Source organism: Branchiostoma lanceolatum, chromosome 2, assembly GCF_035083965.1.
Source record: "Branchiostoma lanceolatum isolate klBraLanc5 chromosome 2, klBraLanc5.hap2, whole genome shotgun sequence".
Taxonomy (NCBI): Eukaryota; Metazoa; Chordata; class Leptocardii; order Amphioxiformes; family Branchiostomatidae; genus Branchiostoma; species Branchiostoma lanceolatum.
Window position 1 is genome coordinate 8743841 of NC_089723.1, and position 16833 is coordinate 8760673.

At 40.1% G+C, this 16833-nt stretch overlaps 2 protein-coding genes across 2 annotated transcripts in view; one reads left to right on the plus strand and one right to left on the minus strand.

The window, feature by feature from the left end:
* The window catches only part of LOC136427374 (fanconi-associated nuclease 1-like), a 37233-nt gene that overhangs the window by 6008 nt on the left and 14392 nt on the right, over window positions 1–16833 (plus strand). Inside the window, exons 5-7 of the mRNA XM_066416203.1 lie at window positions 405–539; window positions 1080–1178; window positions 14461–14595. Of these exons, the coding sequence (XP_066272300.1) occupies window positions 405–539; window positions 1080–1178; window positions 14461–14595 (369 nt within the window). The remainder of the gene's footprint in view (window positions 1–404; window positions 540–1079; window positions 1179–14460; window positions 14596–16833) is intronic.
* On the minus strand, window positions 1697–9865 carry LOC136427375 (neurexin-4-like). Its single transcript, XM_066416204.1, has 7 exons — window positions 9783–9865; window positions 7431–7652; window positions 6179–6313; window positions 5438–5581; window positions 4544–4701; window positions 3841–3985; window positions 1697–2699 (listed from the first exon to the last, which is right to left on the minus strand). The coding sequence occupies exons 2-7, from the start codon at window positions 7645–7647 to the stop codon at window positions 2515–2517; spliced, it is 984 nt and encodes a 327-aa protein (XP_066272301.1). The 5' UTR covers window positions 7648–7652; window positions 9783–9865; the 3' UTR covers window positions 1697–2514.

The following is a 16833-nucleotide window of genomic DNA, read 5'->3' on the forward strand; positions in this document are numbered from 1 at the left end:
TTCTCTCACACTCTATCTTCATTTTTACAAAGTTGGAAACAGGAAAAACATACATGTGTGTAAAAAATAATTAAAACGAATAGCAAAATTAATTCACTTCATTGAAATGACATCACATCAAACAACTTTTTTAAAATTTAAATATGTGTACAAAAAAAATTCAACAACCTGCAGCTGCCTGATAAGGAGATACAAGTACATTATATCTGATGCATAATTAGATCGGACAACCTGTAACAAAAATCACAGCCACGGCCCTCAGAAAAGACAAAATTTAGAAAAGAAACATTCTGCAAAATTGCAGAGTTTTTAATTTTTCTTCTGCAATCTTAAAAATCTGCCTGCAAATTGCAGACTGCAGGTGGTTATTTCAAACACTGTCAACTTTTTTTTCTTTCATGAAGAGCCAGGAAGCTACTTGGTGGCTGTGTAAGACTGAGAACAGCACCACGAGCTGTCTTCACCCGAGTGCTGCTCCTGTTTAACCTGTCCAGCAGCGCAGAGGAGGAGGATAAGGCCAGCGGGGGTCAGCAGCAACTGTAAGTCAGTCAGAGGACCTGTTCTTTCCTCTTTAACCCTTGTCCTGCTGATGTTTTTTGTTTTCACTTGTCCATTTATGTTCTTTAGATGAATGTGTTCAAAATTCATTCATTAAGACATTACCATTCTCTGGCAACCAGCAATGGAGCGCAGTGAGTTCGAGCACGTAAAAAAAAGTCACATGTTTGGGCAACCCCCGTTACATGTATTATAACTGCCTAATCTCTTTTGTTCTCTTTGGTCAACGTTGCATTGGAGTAACAGCCGTAGCATAAAATATGTCTTTGGACACAACTAAATGAACCTATATGCGAGATATTAACCTTAAATAGGCGAACACGACCTTAATCGCTTACGTTCTGGTGATGTGCTGTGTCCTAGACAGTAACAATTCACTGCCCCTATGGCCTCAAAAAGGCTATGGGACTTCTCTAACGCTTACCTTCACCTACATTTAGGCTTGTATAGTTTGATGTTTACTAATAACTAGCAAGTCTGCATTTGCCAAGTAAAGAAATTCTTTTCTATTTTCATTGTAGGCAAACTATTCTGATGGTGAAGATGGGGAGGGTGACGTATCCTGACTTTACAATCAACCGACCAACAAAGATCTTCAACTGCAGGGAGGATTTACTAAGGTCAGAGACTCAAACTATTATTTTTTTTCAGTGTCAAGGATCTATCACATTATACATTAAATAGTTAACTTTGGTGTCAAATTGGTAATTTTAAGCTAGAAAAAATAACATTTTCATCAATTTCATGTCATGAAGTTCAGATTTTTGGGGACGGATGGGGTGAAATTTTTTTCTGTACCAACAAGCAAATTTCCATCCTGGGATGGTGGGACAGGTCCTGGAGACAGTCCTGTATTGTACCTAGTGCGGTGCCTTGACTTCTTACTAGTATCTGCTCTTGTGCTGACTAAACTGTCCAAAAATGTTACATAAAGATCTATGTGGTAGAATCTGATGAAATTGGGAGTCCAGCAGAAACAGTATACTATACATATTGTATATCAAGATATCAAGACAGTGGTAGTTTTAATTTACAAATACCACTAAATAAAGTCTTTGTTGAATATGAATGCATTGTATTTTGAACTAATCTGTCTGGTGTTATAAAATACAAGAAAAATAAAGACAAAATCAATCAATTTTTGCTAGTTTGAACTTTTAATGTATAATGTTAGTGTAACAGTATTACAGCCGCTCATATTACAAAATCTATCAATAACAAAAGAAAATGTCAAATGCAGCTGTACTTTCATTACTGAGCACACAGCTTTCCCTTTATAGGAAGATAAAATCTGGCCTGTTCTTCACCAGAATGAGTAGTGCATTTTGAGAAACTAAGTTGTTTGTGTCAATGAAGGTTAGACATTCAGGTAATAAGATATGCAAGGTAACAGTCACTCAAGCAACTGGATAGAATTTCTGGACTTGAGTATTGTTTTGTGTGTGGGCCACGACACCAGCAACAGCTGCCTGTGGCCCACGTGTATTGTACTGTTTGCAATTTCAATAAATCAAATCAAATCAACAGTTACATGGTGAAGAGTTGCTCGTGATACACAGTATAATGGATTGGCATCATTTGAATCAAACTTCAATCAGCCAATTCTAAAAATGGTGGCCAGCACTCATCCCCATTGGAAAGGCTAACAACCCCTCCCTGTAAAAATATACTAAGTACCCTGCTACAGGAACAGCAAGGAAACTTGCTGACCTATGTGCCACTAAGCACTACAAGCTGAACAACAACAGCACCCATCCCCACAATTTGAATGTGTAGCCTCTACCAGGCCTTCCTACTGGTGTATGGATCCTATAATTTGGCACAAAAAGGAATAACTGGGCTTGCAAATGAAACCCTTTGGTGGCCAAACTTCCCTGGCAAATATTCTCCTATAGCTGGCGTAGTTAGTCTGGTAGAGACTACTGTTTGTGACTCTCTGCCAGGCATTGCTAAATACTAATAGCCTGTGCACTCGAGCTTGCCCAGGGTGTGGTAGCCCTGTTCCCACTCGTGACCGGTGTCGCCGAAGTTCAGACGAGACACGGGCAGGGTCGCCTTGTCTGTCAGGTACCCCTCGTCGGCACGCCAGCGCTTGTCGTTGACATCACAGTTGCAGCGCGGGTTAGCCTTATCACAAGTGCCTAAAGAGGGCACAGAAAACAGTCATGCCAGATCAGTAGATGCAAAAAGTTATGCAGAAATGTTGTTTTTGTGACATGTTTGTTTGAACCTTTGTTTACTCATGAGAAGATCAAATCGGCCTGTAGGCCACTTTTCAGTGGAGTCATGAGGGAAGACGTAAGGGTCAGACGAAATATAACAAATATACAGTTTACATGTTCCAGAGTATTTGTCCAAGATGCACTTCTGCAGTACGCATTTCAATAATGAACTACTTAGGTCATTCAGATGAATCAACTCTGAGTAAGTTTAGCAAATAGGCTTTTACATTGTATCTTGGCAATATATTCAGATGTGTCTGTAAGGGAGGCTGCAATCAAAATAACAATCCTTGTAATCGGTCTGTACCAGCACTTCGACAGATATCTTATGCAATGGACAAAATTCTGATACAATGTTTACCAAACATATAAGTCTTAAAAACCATGATTGTAGCTACAAGACAACAAAACTTCAGACAACACAATGCAAGTCTAGAGAAGTATTATAAGTGTCAAGGGTGACAGATGACTTTGCTAATGATAATTGATAAATACAAACAATTAACCAGCCATGCAGGCTGATCCCCTGGAGTCCTGCATATGCACGTTACATTCTGAGACAGTGTTGTTTGTACTAGGGGTGGATACCAGTTCGCTGGACCTGATTCGGACCTTTATTACATCCAAGAACCGAGTCCAAAAAACCTGAAAGCCAAAAACCTGAGTCCAAAAAAACCTGAACAAAGTACAAAAAATTAATATGTTTTTCTATTTTGTTTGATAAAAAGCGTTTTGAGTCTTCCCTCTGACAAAAAGGCATTTAGAATAAGTGCAACATTCAAATATCAAATACTGGTTTATCTTGAAAGTCTTCTCACCAAGAAACTTTTATAGCCGTGTGTGTCAGTATTATTCTCTATTATGCTTAATATTGATCTAATAAAACAAAACATCAACTGGACAGGATCAGGTCCAGGTTCAGGTCCGGACCTGAACCTAAATCTCTGGACCTAAACTTGGACTTGGACCTTATTAAGCCAAACCGGTATCTACCCCTAGTTTGTACCATTGTATACTAATTTTTCTGTGACAGAAACAGTCACTGTGGAATGTTTCTCACCTGTCTCCCCACATGCGCACTTTCCGCTGCCGGGACTTGCGCCCGCCCAGTAGTCCATCTTCTCACCCTGACGACTCTCCCAGCTCGCATAGGTCACGTCAAGGTCAACGATACGGCCGTGGATGGCTGAGCTGAAGCACTCATACTGCATTTACAAGAAAACAACATGTTTCAGTCTTACGTTTATGAAGATTAAACATCCAGGAATGAACAATGATATATTTGTCTGATCAAATCTATACCACTTGACAAAGTTTTCTGAGAATTAACAAATGTTCCAGATGCCATCTGGCATCCTTCCTCAGTGATCTGAACTAAATGTTTACCCCTAGATTTCAAGGAGTATAGAACGATCAAGGCCACATTCTTATTGGTATTTCAGTCTTTATCGACAACCAGGAGTTTCATTGTAATTATGCTCCATGAAAAAGTCAAATCAGTGTTTTTGCCATGTCTATCTGTCACTTAGTGAATGATTTTTCTTTCACCAAAACAAAAACAAAATTTTTAATACTTTCTCTGTCACAAAACCTAATAATACTGTCAGAAAAATGTTGAGTGGTTGTGACTGGAGAGTTTATTTTGAATAAAATATTTGTTAGTCACTGTCTTGAATTACTAACTATAAGGACTGTTGTCAACCCATCTCCAAGAGTTTCTTTAGTAAGATCTCAACCTTATCATAATAAAGAGTTCAGGTAACCTTCAAGAATTGCTTGCAGGATTTTGAGGCCTTGATCAGGGCAGCGACCTGCTCCATGGAGGCTCCATAGTAGGAGATGTCCTTCTCGTAGGACCCGGCAGTCTCCCAGCCATTCACCAACATCCTCTCCTCACTGTCATGGCCGACCACAGTAATTCCTGTAGCAGAATCATTGATGAAATGTTTAGTAAGACTGCTGCAAACTTTGGCTAATAGTCACTGTGACAAACACAGGGAATCTCCAGGATCAGTCCCTCTGTCCCGGGACGGAAGTTTGCTTGTTGGGACTGGAAAAAAGTTCATGCCATCCGTCCAAACAAATGTAAACTTCATTACATGAAACTGATGAAAATATATTTTTGGAAGCTTACTACAGAATGACGGATCTAACAAAAACAAATTTGACAGGGGCTCCCAAACAAAGAGTGGGACGTAAAAAATTTAAAGCTAGAGACAACCCTGGACAAACGCCAAAAGACTATACAGCAGTTCACAGCTTAAAAAGATACCACATTAGACTGAAAAATGTGACTTTTATCAACTTCATCAGCTAAAGAAGATATCATATGAAAGGAAAAATGTTGTTTTGCCAAGTATAACTTATACCATAAGAAAGAATGCAAAATCTTACATTGATCTCTTAAAATGTCAACAAAGACCATTTGTTCCAGAGAAAATAAGTTTGATATGTCAGGTATAATATGTAGCGAACCTTTAGGCCACACCAATTTAATTTCTTGCAGTTAACAGATTTTTATTTTCCAAAAAATTAAAATTTTAGAAAGAAAAATTCATGAAAATAGAAGGCTGGGCCAGCCTTTTTTTTTTGGAAAATAAAAATCCGTTAACCAAGAAATTAAATTGGTGTGTCCTTACTGTCCTGCCTCAACTCACCAGTGTCATTGTCACTTGTCATGTCACAGAAGACCTGGAATGGCTCCACTCCGTAGTCAAGGTCATCGGGGTCGATGGTGTAGGTACCTGACTCGGTGTAGCCGTTGTCCTTCAGCTCAGCACAGGATGCAGAAACATGGGTGTCTGTTTCATGCACAATAAGGAAACAGTCAATCAAATAAAACAGCAATAGACCTAGTGATAGCAAAATGTCAAGTTCCTAACAGTTGAATGAGAATACAGTAAAAACTGCCCAACTATAGGAAACCAAGAAAATCTGGTCTATGTGGACAAGTGCACTATAGATTACTTAGGATTACCAATGTTGGGGTCAATGGGATCTAAAGCCCGTCACAGTTGTTCGTATATACAACCCCGCATGAGTTGCGTATTAACATGTTTTTGGTTTACGTTAAGTTTGCAGCCAAAGAACTAATTTCTTTGGTTTGATAACTGAGACTGCTCAACAGTGGGTCAAAGTAGAACAATCCTCCCCGCAAGGTTTACTTAAACCAAATAAATGTTACAGTTAATGTTTAAGGGATCACCAAAAAGTCATATGTTACTATGTAGTATTGGCCAGGTGGTCCTTATGTAGAGGTGGTAACTTGTACAGATCTAACTATACTTCAGTTTTTGAAGTCTTCTATGATCACGTATAAAATGCGTTAAACTAAAAAGAAAGTCGAACACTGTCTGTCTTCAAATGGTAGAGTTCTGGTACGGTGGTAGAAGGCGTACCTGTTGTTCCTTGGTCTTTGCGAGGCTTCACCACTTCCTGCAGCTTTGAAGGCTTGTTTGACTTCAACAGCAGCTGTTCCAACTCCCTGATCCTGCCCTCAAGCTGCAGCATCTTCAGCAGTCCAGTAGGGGGCGCTGTGACAAGGTTATTGGGAAGTTACAAGTCAAGTCAAAGTTTATTGCACATTGATTGTAACAGGACCTGGTACAATGTAACGCAAAAATAAAATACTACTGGCTACTTATATGTCAAACTACTAAAAGCTACAGGGAGGTTCTATGCTTTGGTTACTATAGGTTCTAGGCTGTACAATGCTCCATCCAATTTGTTTTGATGTGCAATCTTCAGATGCTTGGCCTTGTGGAAAACATCCTCCAATGCAACATTACCTCCAGCCTGTGTCCTTGGTTAGTAACTTACACAATCCCTCACTATGGCTGAGTGCCAGAGGCTAATTGGCCCACTCCTTGGTACGTAACAGGTATACTCTCCAAGCAAACGAATGGGTCCGTCTGGTTTTTGACGTGTTTAAGGCGTTAACATATAGGTTGGTGACATAAAGAAAACGGGACAAAATAGAAAGCCAGACAAAAACGCCTAAAAACACATAAAAACCAGCCAGGCCCATTCCTCTGCTTGGAGAGTTGCTACTATATAGCTCCCAGGAGTGCAACCTAGTCAGGCTTAGATTTCATTTGCAATGCCTGAGGAGCGTCTACCAAAGTTTCTATTAGAAAGGAATACCACCAAACTATGGAAAACATTTAAGGGGAAGACCCAGAAAAACTTGGTTAGATTGTGTGCTCGAGGATTCTAAGCTGTGCATGGGGAATGATATAATAACGTTTTAACGCTTGGAAGTACAAGGTGCTAAACTTTTTAAGGTCTCCTCATCCCTTGTCTTCAGTTGTCTGCATCAAGGGTCTTCCATTTTGTGTGTTACATCTTTCTCCACCCCAGGCAACTCTAATACATGTCACATGTATTAGAGTTGCCTGGGGTGGAGAAAGATGTAACACACAAAACGGAAGACCCTTGATGCAGACAACTGAAGACAAAGGATGAGGAGACCTTACAAAGTACAAGCACCTTTAGTTAGCACCTCCCGTAGCTTTGAGGCACATTGGGTCGTCCTTTTCCACCTATCGGGTGTTGTGCTTCTCTCTTCTCTCTACACCAGTTAGCTTCAAGGTCCTTCTCTACTTTTGACTTCCAAGTACAAGACCAAAGTACATGTAAGTTAAACCTTACCTTGTGCAGCATCCTCCAGTGCTAGAACTCGGGACTCCATTTCTCTCATCCTCCTCTTCAGAGCCTTGACGTCCTTGCAGGTGTGCCTGCACTGCACCTCCCGCAGGTCCTCGTTGTTCTCAATCCTCCGGTCGGGGAACTCCCAGTTATCTGGGGGAAACTGGCACAAGGCTGGGACTGCCACAAGCACCAGTAGCAACACACCACACAGCTTCATTGTTCCTGACAATGGAGAAAAATTGAAAGTTTATTAACAAGTTGCAAGTACTACGTGGGCAAGTACTACAAGTTGCAAGTACTACGTGGGCATAGAAAACGTAAACGTCAGGAAACTCCCAGTTGTCTGGGGGAAACTGGCCAAGACTGGGACTGCCACAAGCACCAGTACAGCAACACACCACACAGCTTCATTGTTCCTAAGAAGAAGAATCAAAAGTTTACTGACTAGTGTATATGTATTTAAGGTGATTTCATTTCGTGGTAGGGAGAAAATAGAGTATTTGCGGTCACCATGGTATTTAGTTCGCAGTTATTCTCTATCCTCCTGTCGGGGAACTCCCAGTTGTATGAGGAAACTGGCCTAAGGCTGGGACTGCCACAAGCACCAGTACAACACACCACACAGCTTCATTGTCCTTGACAATGGAGAAGAATTGAAAGTTTAGTCACAAGTTCATGCCTGAAGGCTAGTTGCAAGTATGTGGGCATAGAGAACATAAACGTTAGGAAACTCCCAGTTGTATGAGGGAAACTGGCCTAAGGCTGGGACTGCCACAAGCACCAGTAGCAACACACCACACAGCTTCATTGTTCCTAAGAAGAAGAATCTTAAATTTACTGTAAATGTATGAAGTGTGAAATCATTTTGATGAAGGTTCGATTCCTGGTTATAAGGTATGCCAAAAATAGATACTCAAGCAACTGGATAAAATTTTGAAACAGTCTGACAAAAGACAGACGAAAGTCACTGACAAAAGACACAGACTAACCATGCCGGCTATAGGGAGAACATTTGCCGGGGGACTTTGGCCATGGAGGGTTTCATTCGCAGGCGTAGGGTTGCCTATTAGACCCTCTCTCCGTAGGTGACTCTCTTCATACAATTGACGTTACATGTAGTATTTCTTATGTGTCCCCTGTTGAACAGATTTTGTATTGGATTTAAGCTGAGCACTGACTGGTCTTGTCAATGATTAGTAAAAAGGGAAGACATTTTGTCAAAGCTGAACCAGTTTCTTTGACAATATGCAAATCAAGTCAATACTCACTTTCTATGGTAACAAAGAGCCTAAAATAGCCCAAGAGGGATTCATTTAGATGTGTGTCGACCACAATACACATACGACATGTTTGCCCCGTAATACACATTCCACTAAGGTTTGAATAACAATACACTGTGTATGTGTGAAAATACACATACCCATACAATAGGTTGTCTCCAATAAAATGTAAAAGCCATTGAATATTCACACTAACCAACACCAAAACAATTGCTTTTCAAATGAGAATTAATCATCTGTACAGAAGTTAAAGATCTTCTAACAACTTGATGAGGATTTCTTCACACTTACCAGTAGATTGAGGGACTTTATATTATACCAAGGATAACTGCATAAACTCAACCTACAAAAAGAATGACCTGGTGTATATCTTCACAATGGAATGTCTGGGCAGAGACAATGAGCCTAAGTGATGTAAACACAGCACTGTTTCGTTGTGTTTTGTGTCTGTCTCCTGTCACAAAGTTTCTCCCCCTTTTCCCCCATAGTTGACAGATTTCTTGTCAAACTAATTGCTGTGAGGATGTTGCTTATCTCAACTACTTCCTGAGACTTCATTGTTGGTAAACTTTCCTGGCAGAATGACAAAGTTTTCAGATATTTGTCTGACAGGACTAATTCCCAGAGCCTGAGAGATTGTGTTGAAACCAGATGCACATGATTACGCTAACAAGAAGTTCGGCAAGACCTTGGTCCAGTGACTCCACTCAACTGCTCAAGGCCAAGATTAGGCTTGATTGGTCCACTTGAACAGTTTGATGCCCATCAAAGTGTGTGCTTTCTTTTTCGGAAGTGAACTAGTCCTTCCAATTGAATCAACCTTGATGTTCATCAAGCTAAAGTTGGGCTGATCTTAAGAAACTGAAAGAAGTCTTTACAAAGTTGATATTTTCTCAGTAATAAGAAAGGAAATCAATGTTTTTGGATTGAGGTACACAGAAAGAACTCTTTGCTCTAGCAAATTCATTCTCTACAAAGTAATACAAACTCTGGCAACAACGTAAATACAGAGTACGGTGAGATTTTCTGTGATTATACTATGTGTGCGTCTTGGTAAAAGAAAAAGGCTTACCTCAAGTCGTCTTCTGTGGGTATTCGTAAGGCAGTGAGTTGCTCTCGTTCTCAGTTCCTTACTCAGCTTGACAAGAGGCTGAAGTGAGGTTCCACTGTGGAAGGGCAGCTGTTATATAGGCTGTCACAGCGTGATCTATCTCCCAGTGGAATTGATTAAGCCTTTGTGATTGTAATGTCGTTGCTAGGGGCGATGTGACAACCTTGAATGCCTTCAGTCCTGGTAAACAACAAAGCAATGCAACTGTCAATATCATTCCCAAGAGGAACAAAAGGGGTCTAAATTGCAACTTTCTCCAATGACTTTTTGGAGTATATGAGACTTTTAGCTGTAGAATGTGTATAGATAGTAGTTTAACCTTTCTGGCTCTATTATATATAATATGATTGTGTAGTATTCATCTTAATATCCTTCAATTCAAATCTCCTATAAATCAGAAAGTCTCAGAACCTCCTTGAAATAAAAGAAGCGCAAGATTTAACTCTGAGATCCCCTGCCCCCCCACAGACGTGGATTACAAATTTAAATCAGAACGTGCACTGTTATTTATGTAAATCAATGCACAGTTGCTGGAAAAGAAAGAAATGCATTTAAGATTTACACAGTAAAAGGTCTGTGCACTGCTTCAGAGAGCAATCCACTTCCTCATTTTCTGTCTCAGAGGTTTAGTTAATTAGACCAATTTGAATGAAAGATGATTACGCCTTTACCCTTTCACATGTATCTAGCCAAAAAAAACATATCCTTGATCTAGCCAAGGACACTCCATCCAGCCTTCCCTATGATCATGGCCTTGGCCAAGTTTGTTCCACCAATCCCGTTGCCTTGACTGGGTCAATCATGAATTTCCTCAGAAGTGGTGTATCAGAGGTTTCCATCAATATCGAACCATCGTAGATATTTTTACGGTGTGCACGTTAGCCCCAAATTGACCCATGTCAAATGCGGTTTTACAAAACGTGCTTTAGAAATATCAGCCATTCTTGAGTACGTCATATCAAGCACTGATGTTGATCGATGTTGTTTGGACCAAAATAGACCCAAAGCCAAGGACGTAGGAGGTCCCTTTCAACCATTAGCAAGTAGTTTTCAACTCTTGAAGCTCCTTGCATGAAACTTTATGATTAGCAGGCTTTGGTTGGACATTGAAGTATCATTTGTAGGAAAACTAACGACAGGCACTAGTGATGTTCAATTCAGGTCATATTGTCCATTTTATGTGACTGTGTAACAGTCACAGTGGAGTGACTGTGTAACAGTCACAGTATGGTTTGAGTGCCAGTTAGACTGGTCAGTAAGTTGTGCTCAAACAACACTGTAATTACCCCTTGGTTACATCATAAAACCTCCTTGGTTACATGTGCTTTTAAAAGTTTGTCTCAGACAAAAGTCTCTAGAGGTATTCGACGACCTGGGTGTCTGTGCTATGCAAGGAAAAGCTTAGATTGATGCATTTAATCAAAGAGATTAATCTTAGAAATCTCGGAATCAGCACAATGCACATTTTGCTAACGACCTTCGGGACCTGAGAGCGCTGGTTCCAAGAAGAGCAAAGAGCTTGAGGGGAGCCTCCTCCCGGGACAGAGAGGCACCATTAGGCCACACCAATTTAATTTCTTGGTAAACATTTTTTAAAGTAAAATTTTAGCACGAGGACATCATTACAACAGAAGGCTGGGGTGAAAACTTGCACTTGACCCTGTTCACTCCCTGAAACTGTGCGCACCAAAGTACAGACTTTCCTCTGATCATGAGATCTGTTTTCATGTTGATTTTCCAATCTAGCATTTTTTTTAAAGGCACCCAGAGCATTTTATGAGGCTTGAAAACTGGAAATATTCTAGTCGCTGTAATCTTTTAATTATGAAATTGACATTTAATGCCACTGCCTACTACATTTGCGTGCGGACTTCTTTTCAAAAGTGCTCAAAAGCGGCACAAAAATAAGCTACATGGTGATCTTTTAGTTTCACGCGCCTAGTTTAAATAGACCGATACCATAGCCCCACCCACCTCCGTCAAAACGTAAAAATGCAAAGTTAAAACATAAGAATGCAAATATTTTGATGGACATGCAGTCACTCTCTCCAAGGAGGTTTATCATCTATATAAAACCTCCTTGCTCTCTCATTGGTCGAACCGCTAATTGTGATGGACAGTCAGGATCAGTCTTGGATTTTCTATCAGTTCTCACCACACAACGACATCGTACCTTTGCTCTTTTAATGTCGATATGTAATGGTATAGCTAGTGTTATTGAAACTTTTTATGTGTAGGAATGACTAGAAATTGGAGTTTTTTTAAGTTGCAAGCCTCATAAAATGCTCTAGATGCCTTAAAAATGTCGTTAACCAAGAAATTAAATTGGTGTGGCCTTAGCCCCAATGTGAACCCTCCCCGACTGATTCATCCTTCAGTCATGTGTAAACATAATGCTTAAAACTTGTTTTGATAAAATCCTGCAACATTGCTGCTATGGTCAGCATTACTCGAGGTGGCAGTACCAGGAACGAGCTAATTCCTTTGATAACACATGTATGCGTACAATTTTTCCCAGATGCTCTAAGTCAAGTCAAACTATTCTCTAAGTCAGATGTTCGCTACTGGCTTGTTTTGCACATCTTTTTTTCTGTGTCCTCAACGTCTCTCAACTGGTGTATATTTTCTTCTGGTCATGACCGAGCTGGTGTGAATTAAACACCGAAAGGTGGCTTAGCCACTATATAGATACAGAAGCTGGTGTGTTATGCCGCTGGGTAGTTATTACGCTATATACATACAGAAGTTTTATGCCAAAGGGCGGTTATACTGGCTAAATAGATACAGAAGCTGGTGTGCTATGCAGATTAGGGCTGAGTTATACCCAAAAAGCTGGTACAGAAGCTGGGAGTGTTACACCGTAAGGTGGTTATACCGGCTATAGATACAGATTAGCTACTGTTTTATGCCGAAGAGCGGTTATACCAGCTGTACAAATACAGAAGCTGATGTATATGCTGAAGGGGCAGTTATACCATCTATATACATTTGTATTAGATAAAGAGGCTGGTATGTTACGCTTAAGGGCAGTTATACCTAAGCTAATTATTATAGCTCTTGCAGAAAAAACATCTATACCACTTAAAAGAAGACATGCGAACGGAGCCAGTACCACAAATCTGTTGTGAGATTTCCTGGTGTCCATATCTGCTTGGAGATCACATATTCCTTGTTTTTATCTTATTATTCATCCAGAGTACTGAAAACGCAGAAATGTTTGCGGTGGTTTTATGTTTGCAGAATTCGCTGCGACCGTTTCACCGCGAACTTAAAGCCACCGCAAACATTTTTGATACAATATGTGACTATAGCGCTGCCGTGAAGTTCAAACCACCGCAAACACTCCGGTTTCACCTTAGCGCGAAATAAAAACCTCGCAAACTTAAATGCATTTACAGTCACTATAGTGGTTTGCCCAGAGACAACTTGGCGGTTGACCTTTGAGCGAGCGACAATTGATCATAACAGGAAATTCCTCCTGTTGGAGATAGAGATCAACGTGCCCATTAAAAACAACCCGCGAGTCAGATCGGACATGTGTTTAGCTTAGTGTCTGCCAGTTGGTATTAATCACAGAAGTGCCAAGGGTAAGACTTGGAACCAAGTCAGCACTCTCTGTCTTAAGTGGTTGGTGATGTCAGCAGTATTCCTATTGCAGAGGGATTTTGTTGTTTATCTAGGCATGTATTGTGAGCTCAAATAGACTGCCTGTCACTCCATGTTGGGATGAGAAGGAATTGACCTCAGATATGCACAATGATTTTCATTTTTACATGAATGAAACATGTTCATCTATCAAGATATTGGAAAGAGAATTTTCCTTCCATAGAAGTTGCAGCACAGTTGAAACACCAGAGAATCGAACCCGGGCCCGCCAGCGCACAGACTGCATACACTAACCATTAGGCTAAAAGGTCCGGACCAGTTAGACTGGTCAGTTAGTGGCGCTTTAACCCCATTGTTACACTTTTTAACTACTAACCACTTTTCTTTTTAAGATTCGTCCTTGAATCTCAGAGTTCGATATCCCTGTGCGGCATCTTTTGCCATTACTCACACGGCCGATGTAGGAACCACTGAGTCGAGTAGAACAGTCTCCTGGCTCCCGGGATTGAACCAAGGCCCGCCAGTGCAAAGACCGCATGCACTAACTGCTAGGCTAAAAAATCAGGACCAGTTAGAGTGGTCAGTTAGTGGCGCTTGAACCAGTGGTATACTCTAAATTGCTTATTAGTGCTGTTAGTTGACTGTCAGGTCTCGATTGCAACCACATACACGTGGTGGTCGCGTCGCGGTGGCGTCGCGGTGGCGTCGCCATGGCGCGCTAGCTTCTGTTAGGGACGTCCCTCGAATAGGATGTTAGATAATGGAGGTCCTGTGTTTGAGGAGAGCCACACCTTGAGCACGTAAAAGACCCACCACACTTATCGAAAAAAGCAGGGGTCCTTCCCGGTGTGTGTGGATCATATAAATCTGTCCAGATTTGCAGCTTGTACTCTTCAGTACAAACCTGGTGTGTTATGCCTTGAGGCGGTTTACCGGGTATGCAATACAAACAAACAAACAAACAAACAAACAAACAAACACAACAGTTACAGTTTAACTGTTTTATCTCTCAACTGTTCTTGTCCCTTTCCAGGTATGAGCAAGCCATGCAGTTTGAGAATGACATCACAGTTGCCATGGAGACCAACAAGTTCCAACTGGCTCACCAGTTGTACCTGTCTGCTACTGAAGTTTTCTCCACCATTCAGCAAGACCCAGAGATAGCAAGGTAGAGGGCACTCTTTTTCAAAGGCTTTTTCTTGTTTCTTTTTGTCGAAAACCCCTTGCTAGAATACAGTGCAAAGGAACACCTACAGAACATCTTAAAACATCCAAAAATTGTGCCTGACAAGGCCTGACAAAAGTTAGATTACAAAAAGAATGTCAGGGTGGTTAAGAAAAACTTGTCTTGCTTTGTGTTCTTTTATATCTTATTAACAATTGGCCTTCTTATTGTGCTTAATAACCACCCTCATCTATGCCAAAAATATTCACCATTAAAGATGTATGTTTACACATTATAAGGGAAAACATGGATAGGGTCTGCAAGGGTTTAGTGAGTATCATATTGTTTTAAAAAACACACCTTGTGTAATGGCAGAATTCTGTAAAAAGTCATTGATACATAATCTAGTGGAAAATAACACCGCCCTCTGGAGGTTAGGACTCCTTTAAAGGCACCCAGAGCATTTTATAAGACTTGAAAATTGGAAATATCCTAGTTGGTTTAATCTTTATGAAATTGACAATTGATGCCACTGTTTACTACATTTGCGTTCCGATTTCTTTTCAAAAATGCGCAAAACGGCACAAAAATAATCTAAATGGTAATCTTTTAGTTTCACGCGCCTACTGTAAATACTGTAGATACCATAGCCCCGCCCACCTCCGTCAAAACGTAGAAATGCAAATTCAAAACATAAAAATGCAAATATTTGACGGACATGCAGTCACTCTCTCATTGGTCGAACCGCTAATTGTGATGGACAGTCAGGATCAGTCTATTAGGGCTTGGATTTTCTATCAGTTCTCACCACACAACGACAACGTATCTTTGCTCATTTCATTTCGATATGTAATGGTATAGTGTTATTGAAACTTACTATCTTTAGGAATGACTATGAAGTTGACTTTTTCAATTAAAGCTTCAAGCCTCAGAAAATGCTCTGGATGCCTTTAAAGTAACATAATATATGTGACCCCAGCAGATATGACTTGAAGTAAAATGTATTGTTAGTTGTACACAGCATTTTAAACAATTACAGACGGAATGCAAGGATTAGTCACAGTAGAGGATTTATTTCTTTTAATTCGTCCTCAACAATAAATGGATGGCCCATTGAGTATTGAAAATCTGATTTCCAAGAAATCCAATAATGAATACAATTGCACAGTGACAGATATAGAAACAATGATAGATTTCCACAACACAGTGTGACTCAAAGCATGCAAGCTTTATCATAATCAAATTAGATGGCATGGATACATTCCTAAAGCTCTTTACTGTAATGTGTTTAAGTTTGCAGTTATTCAATTTCACAGTAGGGAGACAATTGAGTTTTTGCAGTGGTTTTAAGTTGGCAGTGAAGAGGTACCGCAAAAATTTGGAACATTAAACCAAACTTTAATGCATTTAGGCCACACCATTTTCTTGCTGCTTCTCAGACTAGCCTCTCCAGCTTTTTACCAATTTGGAAAAAAAAATTGGGTCGCTATTCCCATTCACAAATTTTTGGCGACGCCTCAGGGGCGAGCCAAATTTTTACTATATTGTGTGCAGATTGCAAGAATTCTAGGAATTGTACAGTAATGTGAAAGTCCATGGGACGATAACTCAAGAATGCCTGGATGTATTGTCTTCATATTTTGTAGGTGGGTAGGTCTATGGAGTACCTTGTAATGATTGGATATTGGGCCCCCTAGCGATTTTCTATGGTACTGCAGGGGAACTTTCCATTTTCAAATCTAGTCTTCTGAACATGCTATAGTCATGATTTTTAAGTGGTGGATAGCTCTTTGTTAGGAAAATATGTCCTGTAGATTTGGACCCCCTAGTGGCTTTTTTTGGAACTGCAGGAGCTGATTTTGACTCAAACTTTGAGAAAGAATAACGCAAGAAGGGGATGACGCATCATCATAATTTTTGGTGTGTAGATAGCTTAAGTGACGATTTACATAATCATATGCCAATTATGCAAATCAATATCTGATTTGCATAATTAATGAGAACAGTTAATAAATCAGCTGCATTCTATTATAGGACTCTCAAACACATGACATATGCAACTGAGAAAGAGATAAATATCGATAGATATCAATTATGCAAATTGATACTTAATTTGCATAATTAATGACAAACTACTATAAATCCATAGTGGTAAATGATGGGGATTTCATTTTTGCACCATTTGGAAGTTAAGTAAACGTGGCCACTATTAGACACAAATCTTGCATAGAGGGCCTCATT